The following is a 24,206-nucleotide window of genomic DNA, read 5'->3' as shown; positions in this document are numbered from 1 at the left end:
CTGTAGGACAATAATCAGTCATCACAAACTTCCACCAGTCCTTCGCCCCCAAGCAAAGTTGGTTCAACGTGAATTGAACCTTCAGGTTCTTCGGGCATGAAGATGTATTAAAACATCCCTCGCCATTAGATATCCATCTCATCACAGCAATTGGGTCTTGGGTCCCGTCAAACTCTGGTGGATTCATGTTTCTGAGCTCTCGGGACATCAATTAATCACCTACCTGAGGCCTCGCAGCTGCAAGGGTTGTGATGGCAGCGGAAACGATAGCCTAAGTGACGGAAGCATAGTGCTTGTCAAAATTCTCGATCAACGTGGTCTTAATAGACCCGAACATCTCTTGGATGGCTTCCATGATAGATGCGGCCACCTCATTAATACGAGCCCAATACTACCTTCCACACCAATCCGTATTTGTCACAAGTCGTGATCTTAAGACCCTAAGTCACAAGTAATATATCCCACATGGATATATAACTATTCTCTCAGCATACTTCTCAAATTAAATTTCTAAGCACTCGTCCTAGATTACTCCTCAACACCAAACTGCCTCGCAAGGATTTCCACCATTCTAACCATCTGCTCCATGCACACCAATTGTACATGATATAGGGATCAATAGAAATTCAAATAAATGATTATTCCTCAAGTCCACAACCAAACAAGGAACAAGAAGAAAGGCTAAATGTCACACCCCCAAACCAAAATGGCGGAAACGTTCAAGGGTGGATGACGTCATATGTAGTATCACAACCATCGCATCATAGTAATCATAGTAACCACAACCATTATATTGATAATATATTAAAAAAGATTTTACATCTATTTTATTCTTGTTTTTATACATCAAAAGTATAATCAAAAGAAAAAGACGTGACTCTATACGCTCCGTCTTCTCAAAACTCCAGGAGGTACACATCTACTGATTTCTTGAGAATACAAGCAATTTTGAAAGAGTATCAGCATAAATCTGGTGAGTTCATAACCGATATTTTTGCAATGAAAACATTTTGATGAATTCCATGAAAATGTTCGTAAGGTTCTAAGAAAATCTAATATTTTCTTTTGTAAAAGCAGGATAATATCAGTTCCTTCTATCACCACTTAGTTCATACCAGTCATGTATAAACCAATATCGAACAAACAGTGGATTGTGTGGATCTTCCCTAAGCTCACAACCAAACAAGGAACATCAAATGAGGTGGAAACCACATAATCCATGGCCTATCGAGTATTCTTCATACGTAACCCGGATGCATAAACTAGGGGGTTATAGAACTAACTATGAATGTTTGTTGATGTGTCCTTTGTAGTATAAGAAACATGATAGTTTTTATGTTAGGTTACTACTAGTATGTATGGTATATTCTATTTGAAAACCCTGGCTACTACCAAAATGTAAAGTATGTTCCATTTGTAAACCCTGGGTTCCACCAGTATGTAGAGTATGTTTCGTTTGAAAACCCTGACTACCACCAGTAAGTATAGTAGTTTTATTACCTAAAATAAAACACGTATTGTATCCCTGGATACCCTCCATTGTAATCTATAATAGTTCTATTAATGAAAATAAAACTAATGAAGAATGAAATCCCATAAACTAAGGTCAGTTTATACTATTGCGTGTTTGTATAACCATGCTTGATATAACTGATGACCTCAGCGACGTTTCTTCAGGCGTCGTACGGTATGATATTTGTCACCCTAGGCATGCTTGTCAAATTGTAGTGAGCAGTTTGGGTGTAGGATTGTCAGTCCCAAATAGATCTATTCACAAATCTCACGCTCTCCCTCCAGGAGACTCTGGCTATAATAAATGTTGAGGATTTAACTAGTAACCCGAAGGGTATAAATGAAGAGATGTCTCACAGTCCTGTATTAACTAGTTTACGTGTTGTTCTTTGTTGTGTTCTTGTAATTGAAACCTTTTGTATAATTGGAAGAGTATGAATAATTATACTTAAATAATTACTTAGTGTTATACTCTTGTTATCTGAACGTAGTAATGAATATTATAAACTAAATCTATCATAGTTTATATGCTTGATCAAGTAAGTAGTTTGTATCGGTAAAACTGGTAATGAATTCCCGAAACTATACCTATTATAGTTTGAATGAAATGTTATGTTCATGAATTGTTCTTAAAACTATGCAATTATGTTTAGAAAACATCCCTTATGCTCCGCATAATACAAAAGGGATAAAATTTCTATATATTTTATGGAAATCGTTGTCAATTACATAAGTTTTATACTGGTCGAAAACCCTTTTGTTTTAGTTCACAAAATCATTTGTGTTAGGCTTGTATCCCCCCTGAAAACGATTAAAAATCATAAAAATGTAGCGTATGAACTCACTATTATTGCATGAAAACGTCGGCTGGAAATGAAGATCCTCGGGTTGTTGTACGTAGCACTTAACGGAATCCTAATATCAATAAATACATACATGCATCTAAATTAGCGATTTCTTTAGATAAACTGTTAGGAAAATACTTGCTTTCAGTTAAGGATATTACCAGGACTTGATTGAATCGCAGAAAGTGGGTTTTCAGTTTACTTCACTGCTTAGGAAGTGTGTACGTCCGTGAATGAGGGTGTACGGCCGTGAATTGGGTGTAGGGTCGTGAACCGTGTACGGCCGTAAACTGCTTCTCGAAGGGTGTATGACCTTTGAAGATTTGAAGGGTGTACGGCCGTACACTCAAGAACAAGGGTATTTGATTTCGAAGAAAATGTGTTCCAAATGCTCCCAATCGATTCCAAATGAGGATTTTTGATGTTTTGGGAAGAAAATAGGTGTTTTATTGTGTACAGTCAGAAGCTCTAGAGAGAGAATGAGAGAGTTTTTGGCCAAGAGTGTTCAAATGAGGGTGGGGGTCCCGTATTTATAGGATGGGGGTATGGTCAGTGGTGGGGTTTACCTGACACCATCCGAAAACGGTTGTGTTGCTGTACACGGGTGTGTGGTCGTACACAAGTGTGCGGCCATACACTCACTTAGGCCGAAAATTGGTTTGTTTTTCAAGGACTTAGGGTTTTCACGTGATTTGGTTCCGACTCGCTAATATAAATATAATTATATAAAACTAGATGGTTTATCAAACCATGAAGTTTTGAAGGAAACTTAATAAAATTAAAATTTTACTAACGAAATTAGGATAACGAAAACGGAAAAAGGTTTGGATTGTCACATCATCCCCCTGTTAGAGGGAATTTCGTCCCAAAATTCAAACATAGAATACAAATCATGGACTCGGAAAGAGATGCGGATATTTCTGTTTCATCTGATCTTCGCACTCCAAATTTAATTTAGGTTCCCGCTTGGCATTCTATCGAACCTTCACTAATGGTATGCGACTTTGTTTTATTCGTTGGATCTCCCGATCCATGATTTCGACTGGTTCTTCCACGAAGTGTAAACTCTCATCTAGTTCGATCTCATTGAGGGGTATAAGAAGTGTCTCATTGGATAGACAATTCTTTAAGTTCGACACATGGAAGACAGGATGTACATTGCAAAGTTCTTGGGGTAAACGAAGTTTGTATGCTACGGGACCGATCCTAGCAAGGATCTCGAAGGGTCCTATGTATCTTGGATTTAGCTTTCCACGCTTTCTGAAGTGTATCATGCTCTTCCAGGGTGAGACCTTCAATAGAACACGGTCACCAACCTAGAACTCCAAGGATTTTCGTCTCTTATTGGCGTAGCTCGTTTGCCTATCTCTCAAAGCCATTAGTCGTTCCCGGATTTGTACAATCTTTTCAGTGGTTTCACGGATAATTTATGGACCGGTGAGACTACTGTCGGGGACTTGTCCCTTGGCTACCTACGTGTCGCCCACCTCAACCCAGCACAAAGGGGATCTGCACTTACGGCCATAAAGGGCTTCAAAAGGCGCAGCCTTCATACTTGTATGATACCTGTGGTTGTAATAGAACTCAACCAAGGGAAAATGGACGTCCCACAACTTACCAAAATCAATTACACATGCTCTCAACATGTCCTCCAATGTCTGAATGGTTCTCTTACTCTTCCCATATGTATGAGGATGGTAAGCTATGCTCATATCCAGCTTAGTTCAAAGAGCTTTCTGCAGCGACTGCCAAAATCTCGAGGTGAATTTGCTATCCCAGTCGGAGATAATGGACACAGGCACACTGTGCAGACGAACTCTTTATTGGATGTAGATTCGTGTAAGTATTTCCATTTTGAAAGTTTCTTTGATTGGCAGGAAGTGGGCCGATTTGGTTAATTGATCGACAATTACCCATATGGTATCGTACCCACTTGGTGATTTGGGAAATTTAGTGATAAAATCCATAGTAATCCTCTCCCACTTCCACTCAGGTATTTTCGGCTGCTGAAGCAAACCTGAGGGCTTTCGATATTCGACCTTCACCTTGGCGCAAGTCTGGCACTTGTCCACGAAGGAAGCGGTCTTTGCTTTCATGTTTGGCCACCAATATAACTTCCTAAGATCCAGGTACATCTTATCTGAACCTGGATGAACGGAGTATCTAGTCTTGTGAGCTTCCTTCATGAGAACCTCCCTATAACCACCGAACTTCGGGGTCCAGATCCGTTCCATGAATAATATACTCCGTCTCCCTTAATCTCTAAGTTCTTCTCTATTCCTCTCAAGGCTTCATCTGACACGTTCTTTGGTTTTAAGGCTTCCAGCTGAGCCTCTCTGATTCGATCAGATAAATGGGAATGGAAGGTCATTATCAGGGCCTTCACTCTACGACCTGAATATTCCTTTCGGCTAAGGGCATCAGCTACCACATTGGCCTTGCTGGGATGGTAGCGTATTTCACACTCATAGTCACTAAGTATCTCTACCCATCGCTGTTGTCTCATGTTCAACTTTTTCTGATCTAAGATATGTTGTAGGCTCTTATGGTTGGTAAAGACAGTGCACTTGGTTCCATAGAGATAATGTCTCCATATCTTCAATGCGAAGACCACTGCTCCCAACTCCAGGTCATGAGTTGTATAATTGACTTCATGTGCTTTCATCTCCTTTGAGGCATAAGAAATAGCCTTTCCTCATTGCATGAGCACACAACCTAGGTCCTGATTAGATGCATCATAGTAGACAACAAAGTTTTCCGTCCCTTCGGGCAAAGACAGGATAGGTGCGCTGCATAGGGCATGCTTTAATGTTTGAAACGCAGTGTCTTGCTTTTCTCCCCAACAAAAAGTTACATCTTTTCTGGGTCAGGTTGGCTAGAGTCTTAGCAATCCTAGAGAAATTCTTGATAAACCTACGATAGTAGCCAGCAAGGCCCAAGAATAGATGGATTTCTGTGGGCATCTTCGGTGCCGACCAATTCTCTATCGCTTTGATCTTGGAAGGGTCTACGTGTATGCCTCCCTCGCTTACCATGTGACCAAGGAAAGTTACTTTTCAGATACATAATTCACTTTTAGAGAATTTTGCATGTAGCGTCTCTGCCCTTAGAGTCTTCAGCACTAGCCTCAAGTGTTGCCTATTATCTTCCTCGCTTCGGAAATAGAAAAGTATATCATCAATGAACACTATCACGAACTTGTCTAGGAAAGGGCGGCACACCCGATTCATCAAATCCATGAATACCATCGGTGCGTTGGTTAGACCAAAGGTCATTACTACAAACTCGTACTGACCATATCGAGTCTAAAATCATGTTTTGGGAGCATCACCTTCATGGACTCGTAGCTGATGGTACCCTGATCTTAGGTCTATTTTTGAGAAGTATCTAGCTCCTTGAAGTTGTTCGAAGAGGTCGTCGATTCGGGGAAGAGGATAATGGTTTTTGACGGTAAGCTTGTTCAATTCAAAATAGTCAATGCACATTCGAAATGATCCATCCTTCTTTTTCACAAATAAGACAGGGGCTCCCCAGGGTGAGGAACTCGGTCTCATGAATCCTTTGTTGAGTAGCTCATTGAGCTGGCTGGATAACTCTTGCATTTCTGTTGGCGCTAGAGGGTATGGTTATCTAGCTACAGGAGTAGCTCCGGAAATCAAGTCGATACGGAACTCAACTTGGCACTCAGGAGGGATTCCGGGAAGATCTTTGGGGAAGACATCAGGAAAGTTGCAGACTTCGGGGATGCTCTCGAGGTCTTTAACTTCCTGTTCCTCATTAACAACATGGGATAGGAATGCATGACACTTCTTTCATATGAATTTTTGAGCTTTGATGCACAAAATGATACGAAGGGTTGAGCTGAGTTTATCACCATAAATCATGAGGGCTTCTCCAGATGGCAGATTGAGATGAATGGGTTTTTTATTAACAAAGGATATCATAATGATTGGGGCTCAACCAATCCATGCTGATGATGACGTCGAAGCTCTTTATGGAAACTGGCATAAGGTCAATTAGAAAGGAATGGTCGTTTAGGGTAAGGGTACAGCTGATGACTATGTCATTAGTGCATTCTTTTTTACCATTAGCCATCTCATTGAGAAGATGCTTGAATGCATGACTAACAAAACTTCTCTCTACACCAGAATCGAAAAAATGCATGCATAAGAGTTGTCAATGAGGAACGTACCCGTAACAACGGTGGGATCAACAACGACCTCCTCCTGCCACATTGCAAGTACTCTCCTTGCGTTGCTAGCTAATGTCACCACGGGGCAATTTCTCTTGAAATGTCCAACCTCCCCACAACCGTAACAGGCTTGACCAGTGCCCACTCCAGGAGCCTGATTGGTTGGTTGGACTGGTGCCTTGCGGAATCGAGTCGTGTGTCCTTTCTTACCACAGCTGTTTCACAACATCTCCCGGAACTGTCCATGATGATGGAAGTTTCAGTTGTTGCATTTTGCAAGAGTACCATCATATCCACTGGTAGGCGCTTGGGTGGTTGGAACAGCAGCAGGAGTAATAGCAACGTGGACTGCCATTGTCTATTGTTTCTTGGAGGGCTCCTGCGAAGACTGCCCCTTGCATTTGTTCCAGAACTTCTTCTTCCACTGCTCACCTTTGGTGGTTTGGGAGCGGCTATTACAACATTGAGACCAACCCCGTGATCTATCAAGGTCTGCGCCAGACACTTGGCACTATCAAAAGTGGTAGTCTTAACAGCCAACACATTTCCTTGAGTTAGGGGCATCAATCCCCAAATGTATCTTTCTATTTTATTGCTTTCCGAGGTGACCATTCCCGAACATAGAAGAGCCAGCTCACAGAATCTAGCTATGCATGCAGTAATGTCGGAACCCTTCATCTCCAGGTTCCAAAGCTCATGCTCTAACTTCTGCATCTCGCCCCTTGGGCAGTATTCAACAAGCATAAGCTCTTTCAAGCTCTCCCAACCCATAGCATTTGCTAATGGTAAGGTTACAGATTTGACTCGACCATTCCACCAGGTCATTGCTCTGTCGGTGAAGGTGAAGATGGAAAAATTCACCTTGTTTGCATCGAAGCACGCATAGATCTCGAAGACTGATTTGATCTTCTTGATCCAGTGTGTTAGGGAAATAACACCTCCATTGTTGTCGAAGGATTTGGGCTTTGCGTTCATGAAGTCTTTGTATGAACACTCCTTATGGTGTCCCTAGCTTCCATCAAGGTTGAGGGTATGGGCACCATTTCCGGACTCACTAGAGCCACTATAATTGATCTGCGACATCGCGGCAGCCACAATGGTCGTGACTGCTGCCTGGAACATAGTTGGGTCGAATTGAGGAGGTGGTGGTACCGGATCTGTTGGGGGATTGTTTTTCTTTATGTTGGGTCTTTTCTTCAGAGGTATATTGTTCTAAAATATACACGAAGAAGAGGATGGTAAGTCCCCTAGAATTTGAATCAAGAGATATGAAACAAGATATATCTAAGCCTGATAGATAAAGTGTTCTACTAAGCGATAAACAAGGAAATGTTACTAATATAAGTAAACTATCACTAAGAAGGAATGAGTAGCAACACTTGAAATGAATCTCAACGTTGTATTCGGCTCTAGCTAAAATACTCCTATAGTATTTTAAGTTGTACGTACTGTTCTATTGATATCTTGTTGTATATATACTTGGTAAGTTTTAGGCCTGCTGTAACACCACAGTCACTCCCAAACACATGTTGTTCATGTCTCGAATAAATATAGTTGATCAGGCTATATTAACCCGAGACATGATTACATAACTGTCCAGGTTTAACTACAATGTCCAATATCCAAATACTTTTGTTTTGTTCTATTTATGATACAATTTTTGGTACGTATGTACACTTGTATAATTCTTATAAAATACTTATATTTTAAAAGTATATTTTTAGTTTAGAGCACTTGGTCGCATTGTTGTTTATAGTTGTATACCTTGTAAGGTTCGGTATACTAAGTTCACTATAAACAATAGCTCTGATACCAATCTGTCACACCCCCAAACCGAAACGACAGAAACGTTCGGGGGTGGATTACGTCATATGTATTACAGCAACCATCACATCATAGTAATCATAGTAACCACAACCATTACATTGATAATATATTAAAAAGAGTTTACATCTGTTTGATTCTTGTTTTTATATATCAAAAGTATAATCAAAAGAAAAAGACATGACTCTATACGCTCCGTCTTCTCAAAACTCCAGGAGGTACCTGTCTACTGATTTCCTGAGAATACAAGCAGTTTTGAAAGAGTATCAACATAAAGCTGGTGAGTTCATAAGTGATGTTTTTGTAATGAAAACCTGTTGATGAATTTGTGAAAATGTTTGTATGGTTCCAAGAAAATCCATTATTTTCTTTAGTAAAAGCAGGATAATACCAGTTCCTTCTATCACCACTTAGTTCATAGTAGTCACGTATAAACCAATATCGAATAGACAGTGGATTATGTGGATCTGCCCTAAGCCCACAACCAAACAAGGAACAGGAAATGAGGTGGAAACCACATACTCCAAGGCCTATCGAGTATTCTTCATACAAAACCATGATGCATAAACTAAGGGGTTATAGAACTAACTATGAATGTTTGTTGTTGTGTCCTTTGTAGTATAAGAAACATGATAGTTTGTATGTTTAATTACTACTAGTATGTATGTTATATTCTTTTTTAAAACCCTTGGCTACTACCAGTATGTAAAGTATATTCTGTTTGTAAACCCTGGCTACCACCAGTATGTAGAGTATGTTTCGTTTGAAAACCTTGGCTACCGCTAGTACGTATATTAGTTTTATTACTTAAAATAAAACCATGTATTGTATCCCTGGAAACCCTCCAATGTAATGTATAATAGATGAACATAAAACTAATGAAGAATGAAATCCCATAAACTAAGGTTAGTTTATACTATTGTGAGTTCGTATAACCATGCTTGATATGATTGATGACCTCAACGACGTTTCTTCAGGTGTCGTACGGTATGATATTTGTCATCCCAGACATGCTTGCCTAACTGTAGCGAGCAGTTTGGGTGTGGGATTGTCAGTCCCGAATAGGTCTATTCACAAATCTCACGCTCTCCCTCCAGGAGACTCTGGCTATACTAAATGTTGAGGATTTAACCAGTACCTCGAAGGGTATAAATGAAGAGATGTCTCACAATCCTATATTAACTAGTTTACGTGTTGATGTATCGTGTTATCATAATTGAAACCATTTGTATATCACTACAACATAACAACATCGTCTATGCAATGATACATAATCTAGTTATCACACCCCCGAACCAGACGGTGGAAACGTCTGAGGGCTCGCGTGACTTAAATTGAAATATCATCACAATGAGTATACATGAACAACACATACATCAGCAACATTACATAGTACAACTGTCATTGTTCACATCAAGTACATTGTTTAAACATTACACATCCATAACATAAATTGTTTGAAAATTTTCAAAACGAAACATCCTAGCACACTTGGTATTGTTCTTCAACTTATCTATTACCCGAGAATACGAGTTATTTTGAAAATGTCAACATATATAATGTTGGTGAGTTCATACGCATGTTTGATATAAAACTTGTTTGTATCGTTTGTAAATCCCAGAAAATCCGATATTTTCTATACAAAAACTATTTGCGAAAAGATGCGATGATCCCATAAGTACATGTGTATGTGATTTCAAAACAAGTAAAAGTGATTGTTATTCAAAATTGATTACCGTATTATAGTTGCTGTGTATAGGAGTGAATAATGTTGTTCCCCCGAAAAATCCAATGTTTTCCAATATAAATAGTATGATAGTTTTGTATTATTGTATCCTCACAACGAATGAATATGTTTTCCACTGATTACTTAGATGGTGTTGGATCTCAATGTGAGTCATTATAACCATGCATAATAATGACTAGTTCATCTGTCTTGGCATTCTAGCGAATGCCGGAATTAATTTAAGATTTTGTCACCCTAGTCTGGGCGAATCTAACTATAGCAAACAGCTCAGGGGTGGGGGAGTCACCCCCATATAGATCTATACACAAACTCTCGCTCTCCCTCCAGGAGACTCTGCTTATAACTGTTGGATTAGTGTCTAAGTCCATAACTATTTTGGTATGTACTTGACCCGATGGTGCATGGTCCTTTTGGGTTGCCTTCACCAAAGCAACTTGATTGGAGAAATAAATATAGAGAGAGAGAGGTTATTATGATTTATTAATATGTTATAAGAATAATATATTAAAGGAGAAATCATATTTGTTTAATTAATATTGGTCAATAATTAATTAGGAATTAATTTTGTGATCAAGTGTAATTAATTAAACTAGAGGGGCTAAATTGTAATTATGTGATAGTTACAAAATATGGTAATGGTTATCCTAAATATGGGTTGAACGAATTCAAGGAGATAAGGATCCTTGAAATCGTCCAAAGGATAAAGGATAAGGGTTTTCAAGGCTTATCTTATGGTTGCTTTGTGGATAAGCAACTAGATAAGGATAATGACTGAAACCCTATATCTACACCTATATAAAAACCCTAAGGCCTTAGAATTTGTGTACTTGTTCCCAAGAAGTCCTAAGGACAAATTCTAACCTCTCTCCTCTCTCTTTATACCTTCTCTATTTGCTTTTGGTGTTTGTAAGCCATTAGAGGAGTGACACTTGTGACTCTAAGCATTCCAAAGTCAATTCAAGGTGGAATTAGGATTGTTATTGCTATATAACAATCAAGGTATGTTCTTAAACCCATTCATATGTTAATATCGATTTCATATACTAGAATTAGGGTTTATAGTCTTGGATTCAAAGCATGTACAATAGAGAAACCTAGATCCAAGCACTAGGGTTTGTATGAGCACATAGGATGTCTTATGACCAAAACCCATCAATAACTACAGACTACGACCGACACTTAATAGTATCACCCGTTATTTCCCACTAAATCCAACTGAATGTGAATAACCTTGTTTATCAACCTAAATTTATGTTTACTTAAATAATAGAGATAAGCCTAACATATGAAGAGAAGAGGGTAGCAGAGGCCCACTAATCATGTATGTTATTATAGGTTGTCGAGTATGAGACGGGCACGTTGGCCCATCATGTATATGTTTGATTTGGAACTTACTAGTAATGTCAATGGGTCATTGAGGCCCAATAGCATGTAAAAGCCATTGAGGGTCCCTTAGACATGTAATTGGGTCACAAGAGGCCCAAATAAACATGTGTGAATATATCGGGTCCAATAAACATGATATTGGGCCACAAAGTCCCAATAGCACATATAGAAGGTATTTGAGCCCAATTTTGAATCGATTTTGTTTTATCTAGTTTAAGTTCGTATTATTGGTATTCGTGGTATGTTAAATGTTTATTCGCAATAACGAAACATTTTAATGTTTTATTTAAAACAAAGTTTTTATTATATGTATATATATTTTTATAACTATGTGTTATAAACTTGATATTTTTAACCCCAAAAGTTAAAATCATTTATTTGGCCCAAAAATATTTAGATTCACCATAATGGCACCTTTTCCTATAAAAATGACAGTTTTAGTCCCTTTTTACGAAAAATTTACATCTTTGGTCCTTAAACCATTTTTATTGACATTTTCCACCCAAACTTTATTTGAATAGTAATTTCAGTCCAAAAATATTGCATTTGTCATTTTTAGCCTTTATTTGCAATAAGTTACATTTTTGGCCCAATTTCCGTAAGTTTTACAATTTTGACCCTAAAATCAAAAACTTTGCATTTTTAGTCCAATTTAGTAATCAATTTATTTTCAACCCCTGAAAAAGTTTATCTAAGTTTTAGACTCGTAGTTTGTTAATTTTTCCTTGTTAGCCCCTCAAAATTTCCCTTTTTTCGCAACTTTGGGCCCAAACTCTTATGAGGCCCAATTTAAAGTCCAATATGCCAAATTTTATGATTTTGGCCCTTTGAAAAGTATGGTTTTCATAAAAATCAGATTTTATACTAATAAACAACTTATAACCCCCATAAAACTAAAAATTTACAATCTACACCCAATCTTTGTTATTTTTGCAAAAATGACACTTATAAGGTTCTTTGGTTTTGTTTTTCATCTCTCTAACTTAAGAACCCTTAGATCTATGATATATATTTGTTTACCAAGTTTTTGTTCATGATTATTTCACCCTTGTTGTTATAGATTTTGAAACATAACAAATATTTCATATTATCACAACCAAAAACTAAAGAATTCACATACAGCATGCAAACACACATAGATCATCACATAATACTTGTATTCTCCCCCCAAAACAAGTAAAAACCGAAAACAAGGGGGTATGAACTCACCTTGCTTTGTTGCTCACGGTTTTGAAGAAAGAAATGAAGAAAATTTGGTCCTAGCAAACTCCTGGAAGAGATATCGAATTTGAAGAGTTATAGGGAGTGTGGTCAAGAATTTAAGGTTGTAAGAAGAGTGATTAAGTGTAGAAGGAAAACATGTTTGCAAGATCTTACTAATAGTATGTAGTTAGAAGTGGTTTTTGAATAAGATTCTTCTTGAAGCCCTTATGGTTCTCGAAAATTTGAAGGAAAGATGAAGGTGTTCTAGAGAGAGATTGAAGTAATTTACAATGGTGATGTGTGTGTGTGTAGGTAGCCTCGAACGAGAGGAAGAAAAAGAGAGAGGGAAAGAGAGATGTGAGATGACTTGCATGGATGTATAGGAATTATTGCATGGATACATGATTGATTTTATTGAGGTGGCATCTCCTAGTCAACTCTATTGTATCCAATTCATTTTTCATTTTTTTTGTTGTTGGTGGGCTGAAATGGGCTAAGGAAGAGGAAAGGAATCATCTTAGGCCCATTCTAAGTCTTGATCCAAATTATGAGGTTAAATAACTATTTTTCAGCCCATTGGGCTTCTAGGGATGTTCACGGCCCAATTTAGTATAAAGGAATGGATTTGAGTCCATTAAATCTAATTGGATTTGTTATGCCCCAATAAGGCCCATTAAAGATAAACTAGTCCATTTTAGGCTTATAAGGCCCAAAAAGGTTAAGTCTCATGAGAGTGGGTCTAATTAGAGCCCATTTAAGAGTTCTAAGCCCAAATAGTCAAATTGGAAACTTATTGGTCCATTAGGCCTAATAAGGAAATCCTAGTCCATAATGGACTTAAACCGGGATTTTTAGGGTTTCGAACCTTTTGTTGACTATTTGAATGTTTGTATAGAGTGTTTGATGGAATTTTGTTGTGATTGAATAAGCATCATACATGCTCTCAAGTTTTAGTTACAATGTTATCCTTGTTAATTGCTTTACAACGCATCAGAATTCCTAGTTGTGACACTAGTGGACCAGCATTATGTTAGGTTTTGAGCACTATAACATCCCTATGGTGCACATAAAACCCTAATACTTTAGATCTAATTTTTCTCAAGTTATACATGCAATTTCATTTTATCCAATGCATATACCCTAGCTAGCATGCAATTGGAAATATACAACATAAAACTTAGTTAGATGAATATCTCGTTGTTGTAGCTTGTAGTTCTTGGCCTTTCAAGAGCTTATTACCTCAAGTTTGATACCTCTAATGCGTCACAAAACACCAAAAGCAAGAGGAGGAATATGATAGAGAGGTTATGAGGCACCAACATCAGCTAGGGTTTCTTCTTGGAACACTAGTCATGATTTTGGAGTGCAAGGGTTAGTATTTATAGTGTGGAATTCATAGGGTTTCATACATAAAACCCTAATTTACTTAAACCTAAAGTATTCTAATGATCCATATGATAGGACCTTTGCACTAACTCTTCATGGACTCTCACATAGATTTAGCCCATCCTTAATCAACATGGATCATTAGCCCAAACTATAAGTATTAATGATTTACCTAATCAGTCCCTGTAAATTTAATTGGTCTCTTTTGATCACTAAATTAATTCCAAATTAATTCTTAATCAATACCAATTAAATAATATGATTTCTCAATTAATATATTGTTATTATAATATATTAATAAATCATAGATACCTCTTTCTCAAATATCCATCCTATCAAATTGCTCTAGTGAATGCAACCCAAAAGGACCATGTTATTATCTAGTCAAGTACATACCAATTATAGTTATGGGCTTAGACACCTAATCCAACACATTGGTACCTTCGACACACGAGTATAGTGAGGAAAACTCACCTCTCAGTCTGAACAGATAGTTGAATAGGTCACTACTCTAAATCTCAACTCTAGTTGTCACCTATACATCAGATAGTGACAAATCTCAACTACAACTCAAAATACCCAAAATACCCTAGGTCAAACTTGGTCAAATCATGGTCAAAGTTAAAAAGTCAAATTGTCAACCGAGTCAACTCAGCTGAGTACGCCCAACATACTCAGCTTGTACGCTTAGCGTACTAGGGTCTTGATCAAAAATGGGGTCGTTGACCTCGTATGCGCAGCGTACCCAAGGTACGCCCAACATACGCAACCCCCTTTTTCCTTTCTATTAAGAGCTTAATTCCTTGAACTCTTTCATCCAAAATCCATATCTAGTCCTCAAATGATTTCCTTAACCATCAAGTTTCCAACGTTATGGTCTTGCATGGCTATTAAGTGATCAATACTAAAAACCCTAACTTCTTAACTCATTAAGACATCCTAGTTCATGCATGGAAGGAAACTAAGGTCCAAGATTAGATTTTTATGACTCTAAACACTCCAAGAGGTCTGAAAGGACAACTCATATGAATTAGAGTAACCCATACTCATAATACCAAGCTTATGTGACCAAAATGAACACAAATCCATGCCTAATCAAGATATAAACAAAGCTACATAAAGATCAGAGCTTTTTACCTCCAAGTGGTGTTAAATGATGTTGTGAGTCTGGATCCAAAGTACGCCGCTCTTCTAAGATGGGTTCCCTTCCTTATTCCTCATTCAAGAACACCAAAATACACACTCAAGGTCATGATTTCTTCACTTAAGAGATTAGTGTTAGCTATGGTACAAAATGGGGCTGGAGGCTGATGAAAAAAAAGGTTAATAGGGTTATAAAGGTGTTTAAATAGTGCACAAACACTAAATACTAGGGTTTGGTCCAGGCCACATAGGCCCAACATATTGGACGTACGCCCAACGTACTCAATGAATATGTGTTTCCTCTAAAAGCTACAAGGGACCCATTTTGCAAAAACTTTCACACAAAAGGGTTCGAAATGTAATTTACCTGATTTGTGAATGTTACAATTAGTCATGAATTAACAAATGAGTCATGGATTTGAATTTTGAGGGGACACAAGCAATCTAAACACATATCCAACTTCATATCATTGCTTGGAATCAATAAACCCTAGAATTGAAAATACCCAAGTTATCACCATTGGAACTAGAACTTGATTCAAACATCATGGAATCTCACTATAAGCCAAAGGTTGACAAATGGATCATTAATTGAAGGGAAATGTTCCATCTAACAATAAACTTAAGCTCATATCATTGATTGGAGCATCAAATTTAGATTTAAAGATCTAGGCCCATTAACTAGCATTAAATCTCACAAATCTCCCAACTATTTGTTAGTTGGAGTTTGTAGATAGATCAAGGAGTTAAAATTCACATTAACATCACAACTTAACCATAAAATTCAGATTTGATGTTTAGCAAAATCGTAGATCGAATTTTGGGAGAGTAGGAGAGAAATTTACCTCTTTAAAGCATGATGTTGAGAAGGTTTCAACAATGATTTATCTAGGAGTTCCAATCTTCAAAACACCAAGAAATCTGATTGAAAATCAATTATGAAGGTGGAATTGATTGTTGGAACCGAGAAGAGAAAAAATGGGAAGAATGAATGAGAAAAGGAGGTTGAAAAAAATTGTTATAATATTTTCAGCACCAACATCTCAGTGCAGCACACAATAAATCGCGATGCGGTCCCCTGATTTGGCAAAGTTTACATTTTTGACCCATCTTCCAAAACTCTCTTCAAAAATGGTCCCTAACATCACCAAATGCTCATTCTAGCCCACAAATAGCCTTTACCTATCTTAACTTCCACAAATTAATCCTATATGTTTATTTGGTCAAACTATCGGGTCAAACACAATTTTTCCCAATTTGCCACTTTTAGCCCCTAAACCTTAAAAGTTTTCATTCGATGTCCAAACACTATCGAATTTATTTATGACTTAGCAATAATGTTTATTATGGTTATTAATCAAAACAATTTACTTTCATGAATTTATTTAGTTCATTTCAATTTTATTTTGATTTAAATTAAAGAAACTTCTTATTTTTACCAAAAAACCAAAAACTTCTAGCCCCGAAAAAAAGATGTTACAAGTACATTTATAGGCATTTTGATAGCAATTTTAAACGTTTTGACATTTGTTGGACTTTTTAGACAAAATATTAAATTCGTTAAATTTTTTTGAACAGAAAAAACATGATTGAGATTTTTTGAATAGTTTGAAATTTTCGTTGGGCTTTTATTTCCCAATTTTAAACTAGTTAACATGTTTTTAACTTTTATGTTATTCCGGAAGAAATGTGACAAAATCGTTGAAAATAAAAAGGAGATGGCAGCAACAATCGTGAAAAATAAAATTAAAATAACAGTAGTATTTCCTCACAAAGTAATTTTGGTATATATATATATATATATATATATATATATATATATATATATATATATATATATATATATATATATATATATATATATATATATAGGGTTAGGTTCATTTGAGACCACCTATATTTTGTGAGACCGTGAGACGCATTTTTTTTATTTTTTTTTATTTTTTTTATTTTTTTATTTTTTTTAGTTAATTCATGTTCCGAAAATAATATTTACAAAAAGAATTTTTTGATTTTTCCATTTATTTTGCATTTTAAAATTATTTTTAGAATATGTACAGTGTAATATTCTATTTAGAATATTTCACGTATTTTTCAAAAAAAATAGAATTTTTTTATATTTTTTTTAGTTAATTCAAGTTCTGAAAATAATATTTAAAAAAAGAATTTTTAGATTTTTCCATTTATTTTGCATTTTAAAATTATTTTTTAGAATATATCAGTTTAATATTCTATTTAGAATATTTCACGTATTTTTCAGAAAAAAAAAAAACGGAATTTTTTTTTATTTATTTTTATATTTTTTATATTTTTTTATATTTTTTTAGTTAATTCAAGTTCCGAAAATAATATTTAAAAAAAAAAAAATTTTGGATTTTTCCATTTATTTTGCATTTTAAAATTATTTTTAGATTTGGTCTCACGGTCTAACAAAATTAGAATGGTCTCAAATGAACCTGAACCTATATATATATATATATATATATATATATATATATATATATATATATATATATATATATATATATATATATATATATATATATATATATATATATATATATATAATTCTTACAAAATCATGCTATATTTAAAGTTGTCTAGATTGCCATAATGATTCCTTTTAATTATTTATTGATCGTTGATGAATAAAAGTTACATTTACGGGTCCCAATCGCTCAAATATTCCATTCTACTTTCTTCCAGAATCTACTCTTTTATTACGTAGCCAAGACACCGAATCCCTACTATACATACCAAAATAAGTTGGCGGCACACCGATTTACCACCTATAAATACCACCATCAACAGGATATACTTGTCATCGGTGGTTCATAACTCAAGCTAGCTTCTTTTCTTCTTCGTTATATTTCTGATTTCAATCCAAATATATTCGAAAAAACAAAAGCGTGAAAAATGGCCAAGGCTCGTACGATAGGAATCGGGATGGATTACTCAGCAACAAGCAAATCAGCGTTGAAGTGGGCGATCGATAATCTTATTGAAGCCGGAGACATCATCGTCGTCATCCTTGTCTTGTCGCCGAAATCAGATCCCGCTAACAAGAAACTCTTTGCTGACACCGGATCACGTAAGTAAAGACTACACATGGCGTATTTTGATAAGTTTTATTAATATAATATCTTTTGAACAGGTGATATATTAACTTAATATATTAACATGCAGCTTTGATACCATTGATAGAGTTGAAAGAGCCTGGTGTGTGCAAGAAATATGGAATCACTCCTGATTCCGAGCTCTTTGACATGCTTGACTCAGTTTCCCGGGATAAAATGGTAACCCTAATTCTAATATCCATCTAAACCACTGTTTAGGTTTTAAATCTTTATTACATGATTCCATATTCGTACATCATATACTTATTGGTTTTGGTGAAATGAAGGCTAAGGTTGTTGCGAAGGTATACTGGGGAGATCCAAGGGAGAAGCTTTGTGAAGCTGTAAATCTTCTGAAACTCGATTCTCTTGTTCTTGGAAGCAGAGGTCTCGGTGCCATTAAAAGGTATGCATACGAGCATATATATGATCGATCCAATGAATATTGATAATTGAATGTGTTTTTTGGGTTTTAGATGATTGATTGTATAAGATTTGAATATATTCACAGGGTGTTGCTTGGGAGTGTAAGCAGCTACGTGGTGCAAAATGCGAGTTGTGCTGTCACTGTTGTCAAGTAACTAGACATGGAGTTTAGTTGGTGTGTTTATGTATGAGAACAAAATATGCGCCCATAGAACCAGATGTTTCTAGTGTTTGGAGAGATGAAGTGCGATGGAGACGTCTATAAGTGGGGAATATTTTGTACACTTCGTATTCTTGCTTTTTGACTGTTTTGTTTTATTTGTCATATAGAATTTGGATTGATGTATAACCTTTGATTAAGTTATTTGTTGTTTTGCTGTTATAATTCTTATGGTTTGGGCCTTTAGGGCATGTTTGGGATTATCTCAAACTCTTTATTGGCTTTTGAAAAGAGGAATTCTTCACTTTTTAAAAAATTATTTTTTTCGTTGGAAAGTAAATGTTTACATACACATTTTTAATTTAATTTATTTACTTTTTGACAAATACCCTAGGGATAAATCTTTTTCTCTTTCTATTATGATAAAAGACTCGAGCAATTTCACATCTCATATTTCATCAAAGTGATATTCCTAACATACCCTTCCATTTTTCTATATCCGATAAATATTAGACTAAACATTAGTAAAATATATGCAATCCATGTTTTATTTTGACAACTAAGTTTAAACATACCGTTGAAAAACAAAACACTATTGATAATTATAAATCATAATCACTAATCAAATATTTGTAAAAAATGTCTTACCTTAAAAATATAGAAGATTTGTCCGTAACTTTTATTTATAATGAATATTTGTAAAAAAAATGTATTAATTTATACATAAATCATAATCACTAATCAAATATTTGTAAAAAATATATTAACTTAAAAATATAGAAGATTTGTCCGTAAATTTTATTTGTAATGAATAGTTAAAATTAATATATCCGTTATAATAGTAAATTTATAATGAATAGTTAAAATTAATATATTCATTGTAATATAAATATCTTAAGCTCTCCCTTCAAAAAAAAAAAAAAAATGGTATTAACGATAACGATATAGAAACAGAAATAAGTAGATTTAAGTTGAATATTTGCCAAAAGAGACGTTTCGATTATTAGGGGACAAACAACAAATACATGTTATTTAATTCTCATTGTCATTGTCTTTTTCAAAGGAAATTGGGTATGAGTGGTTTCGTTATGTGAGAATAACGTTTTGAATTCAACTAACTATATAAACAAAAGAATAAACACATAAATAAAATAATTGGTGTGGACTGTTAAATAATAAAATGATGTCAAGATAAAAATGTTAACTTTCATTGACTGATGTTGGCCATTCCACCAACGAAATATTTTTTGTTTTGTAATCGTCATATTGGACGGAATCTTTATTGTAAAGTGATAAAAAGTTATTATCAAAAAAAATTAATCGGATAACAAAATTTAGATCTTCATTTGAAATAATTGCTTGTTTTGCACATTATTTTGTTTTGGTTTACGTTTAAGTTTAAGCATATAGAAAATACTCAAATTATATAAAATCATTATATAATCAATTTTGATTTTTGAATATGTGGTACCAGGAGAGCCAAATGCCATTTTCGTCCTAAAAGTTCCAGAAGCAAATCAAAGCTAACTTGAATTTCAAAAAAAAATAAAATAAAATAAAATAAAATAAAAAATCCTAAATTATTCTAGTTTGAATACATACCAAATTATGCCACTTAAAAATTAAATTTCGAGTTTTAAAAATCATAATTGCAAAGTATATTGCTATTACTCTTATAATTTCAAACCAAATTCTTCTATCTTTTGGCCCTTGAATATCAATTCCAGTTTTAATATCATTTTATTCAAATCAATCAAAAATTTGAGAAACATCATGAATATTTTGAATTCTTTTTTCATGTATTTTTACTTTATGACCAAAATACCCTTATCCTTCATAAACACCAAAACCATTCCAAGACTATTCACATTCTTTTGCTCCAACATATGCATCCATTTCTAAGGGCACATAAAACTTTCCCATCTGATTAGTAACATGGAGTTAGCAACTAAGAAAAGTGCATTCTATAGAAAAATATTTGATAATTGGAGATCTTATGCCCATATTAGATATATGACTTAACTTAAAAAATAGAACCTTGTCCATATGTTGCTACTTGAACTTCCACCGTTGTTTCTATATTCAACAAAAAGCATATTGTTTCATATACTTGCATATTGTAATACAATTTAATCACTTGTAAACAAAAAGGGCCAATTACCTGACCACCTAATAAACTCTCCAAAAAGCCAGGAGGCAAGTATAGACTCCTTGGATCATAATTTTCATTACCAGAGGATCTCTTCTTGGCATCCTTACGGGTTCTACTCAACAAAAAGTTTTCATCAATACAATATAATACCAAAAGATCAGCATAAAAAGCAATTAAACTGCATTTTTGTATAAACTACAAAGAGAACGGAAGAAAGCGATATTATTGAAACCATCATAAACCTTAAGAAATTTACTTAAAATAATTGATATTGCTAAAACTTGAATAAACCAATAGAAAATAATACAACTACAAGCATTAGTTTTAATCTTTTGCAAATAAAAAAAGGAAATACAAGTTTACCTCTTTAGGTCTTTTTATTGAAATACATCCAGCCAAAACACATAATCTTCGTATTGAATTTGTTATGAAGACAATATTTTCTCAAAACCATTGCTGTAACCTTTAGCTCTAAGCGTATGGTTTGGAACCTAGTGGACAAAAATCATTACCATTAAGGATAACCATTGGCAAACTAGTATTTTTACTTCATAATTATACAAATAGAGAACCTTGGGAACAATATGACATAACCAAAATACCAATCCTTGCGTTTTGTGGGGGATAAGATTTATCAGGTTTGCGTTTAGGCAAAGAAAAACAGTATGAAGTTATAGAAACTTTAGTCTTTGAGTATAAGACTGCCCACACGAATTTGAGAAATCCATGGGAGCGCACAATTCGAGGTTAGTTGAACTAATTTTGATCAAATTCCAATTCAAACCCTCGAAGTTCATCTTCCAAACACTATTACGATTCAGATGATCCTTATATGCATTCTAATTCAGAATCACTTACATAAAGTGCAAAAGTTGTGAACTTCAAACCTACAACTTGATTCTGAAAAGCATACACAATGATTATAACCAAACTAAATTAACATATACGAGAGTGGAATAGAGGAATACATCGATGGAAGAAGAGCCAGAGGATGTGAAACCAAACCAAGCAACGTACCACTGTACCAGACGTCATTAATGTTTGCGACTGAACAAAGCTCAAGAGCTACAAATGGAAAAAGAGAACCAGGAGAAGAAGAAGTTGATTAAAGAGTTTGAATCAGATGAAGCGGAAACAAAATCAATATACACAAATTAGTTTGTTGAAGTTCCTGATTTATCGGTTTCAGTTTAGAATGTTGAGCGTTAATTTTGGAATAGATTAGCAATCCTATTTGCTCTGATCTTCAGTTTGAAAACCAAAATCTTGGTGAAATGCTCTTCGGGTATATTCGGTATTTTAGATTGAAACTTTTTGGCGGAAAAAAATTATGTGGAGGGGCTATGGAGATGTCACTTGGCACACTCACACTTTTTTATTAGGATACTAGGTTAAAACCCGTGGAAACCACGGGATATAAGTTAGAAATTTTATATAGTACAAAAAAATTAATAAATATACAAAAGCATTTGATTGTGGATGGTAAGTAAATACAATTTTATTTGATTTAAAAAAAATAAACATAAATGTTCAACATAGATTATGAAATACTTCCTTGAACACAACATTGGAAGTTTTATTAGTCAAATTACCATCCTTATCTAAAATCAATAACTTTAGTCCTTCTCTACTCTTTACTCTAGATAAAGCAACGTATAACTGACCGTGTGAGAAAACCGGTTCTCGCAAAAACAACCCAACCCTTTTTAACGATTGGCCCTGACTTTTATTTATAGTCATAGCAAAACAAACCGCTAGGGGAAATTGTCTCCTTTTGAACTTATATGGAATTTTGTTGTCTGAAGGTATTAAAGACAACCTTGAAATAAAAACTCGATGTCCAATGTTACTTCCAGTTAAGACCACTGTTTCTATGATGCGATTACCCAATGATACGACCTGAAGTCTAGTACCATTACATAACCCATTTTCTGGTCGATATTTCTTAGTAACATAACCGGAACACCGACCTTTAAAATCAACTTATGGTTTGGCAAACCGGAGATTTTAAGTCCATTTAGAACATCAGGTGAATATAAACTCTCATCAAATTGATCGTGAAGAAACTCTGTTTGGCAGATGCTATCTGAACTGAGGTATTCTTTTTCTTCTCCAGGAAACGATGAAAGCAGACGATCATTTATTTCTTGTACAACTTCATTTTTCGGTGCAAGTATTGATCTTTCTTCAAAATATTTGGGATCGTTCAAGTTGTCAAGAAGTGATGGATATACAAACTCAATTAATGAACCGATAGGATCAGAAGATTGAGTAATAAGAAGATCTTCAGGAATACGGATAACTGCATCACCATCATTAGAACCACCAACATTTCCCTCTCTTATATCCAAGAGCCAATTTGCAAATAAGCTTGTTTGTTGTATTTCAGACGGATCTTTTCCAACAGTCAACCTCATGTTCTTCGTTAATTTCAAAACTTTGCAATTTGTCCATATATATGATGAACTTAACGACGCGTTGACAATTTCTTGTCTGCTACCATTAGGAACAATCGGTAGAATCTGTCTAAAATCACCTCCAAATACAATTACTTTACCTCCAAACGGGATATGTGAGTTCCTAACGTTCCCAAAACTTAAAACATCCCTTAAAGTGAGATCCAATGCTTCAAATGCATGCTTATGAACCATCGGTGCTTCATCCCAAATAATTAGCGATGTTTGTTTTAGTAATTTGGAGGCATCACTGTCTCGATTGATAGAACAAATTGAATTTTCAGTAAGATTTAATGGAATACCAAAGCGAGAGTGTGCTGTTCTACCTCCGGTTAGTAACAAAGAAGCAATACCACTTGAAGCAACAGTCAAAACAATTTGACCTTTAGATCTAATAGTTGTTGATAAAGTCTTCCAAAGAAAGGTTTTGCCAGTTCCACCATAACCATAAACAAAAAACACACCTCCTTTATTATCTTCAATTGCTGCCATTACATCATCAAAAACACCTCGTTGTTCATTTGTTAATGAAACAATTAGTGTCTGAAATTCGTTTTGAAGACTTGTGATGTCATAAGATAACTCTTCAGCAATCAAACGATTATTAGAAGAAGATACACAATCAAAATCTGGGTAAGGCATGCCTTGGAAGTTCTTG

At 35.1% G+C, this 24,206-nt stretch overlaps 2 protein-coding genes across 2 annotated transcripts; one reads left to right on the top strand and one right to left on the bottom strand.

Moving 5' to 3' along the window:
- Window positions 1-18,021: 18,021 nt before the first annotated feature.
- On the top strand, window positions 18,022-19,165 carry LOC145036714 (Adenine nucleotide alpha hydrolases-like superfamily protein). The gene is made up of 4 exons (XM_078985181.1): window positions 18,022-18,329; window positions 18,425-18,534; window positions 18,642-18,760; window positions 18,866-19,165. The coding sequence occupies exons 1-4, from the start codon at window positions 18,155-18,157 to the stop codon at window positions 18,933-18,935; spliced, it is 474 nt and encodes a 157-aa protein (XP_078841307.1). The 5' UTR covers window positions 18,022-18,154; the 3' UTR covers window positions 18,936-19,165.
- A 1,827-nt stretch (window positions 19,166-20,992) lies between these two features.
- Window positions 20,993-24,190, bottom strand: LOC145035618 (ATP-dependent DNA helicase PIF1-like). The gene is made up of 4 exons (XM_078984137.1): window positions 23,006-24,190; window positions 21,951-21,992; window positions 21,102-21,287; window positions 20,993-21,016 (listed from the first exon to the last, which is right to left on the bottom strand). Exons 1-4 carry the CDS (start codon window positions 24,188-24,190, stop codon window positions 20,993-20,995), a joined length of 1,437 nt encoding a protein of 478 aa, XP_078840263.1.
- Between the last annotated feature and the right edge of the window lie 16 nt (window positions 24,191-24,206).

The sequence above is a fragment of the Lactuca saligna genome, chromosome 3 (assembly GCF_052625555.1).
Source record: "Lactuca saligna cultivar CGN05327 chromosome 3, ASM5262555v1, whole genome shotgun sequence".
NCBI classification, from domain to species: Eukaryota; Viridiplantae; Streptophyta; class Magnoliopsida; order Asterales; family Asteraceae; genus Lactuca; species Lactuca saligna.
This window is presented reverse-complemented; position numbering and strand designations above follow the sequence as displayed.

Coding starts and splice junctions, on each gene's coding strand:
- LOC145036714 (XM_078985181.1), top strand. CDS start 18,155: ATGGCCAAGGCTCGTACGATAGGAATCGGGATGGATTACTCAGCAACA. Junction 18,535..18,641: donor CAGTTTCCCGGGATAAAATG/GTAACCCTAATT, acceptor GGTGAAATGAAG/GCTAAGGTTGTTGCGAAGGT. Junction 18,761..18,865: donor GGTCTCGGTGCCATTAAAAG/GTATGCATACGA, acceptor ATATATTCACAG/GGTGTTGCTTGGGAGTGTAA.
- LOC145035618 (XM_078984137.1), bottom strand. CDS start 24,190: ATGCCTTACCCAGATTTTGATTGTGTATCTTCTTCTAATAATCGTTTG. Junction 21,993..23,005: donor AGAAAATGGGTTATGTAATG/GTACTAGACTTC, acceptor TATGCTTTTCAG/AATCAAGTTGTAGGTTTGAA. Junction 21,288..21,950: donor TCACAACTTTTGCACTTTAT/GTAAGTGATTCT, acceptor TTCTCTTTGTAG/TTTATACAAAAATGCAGTTT.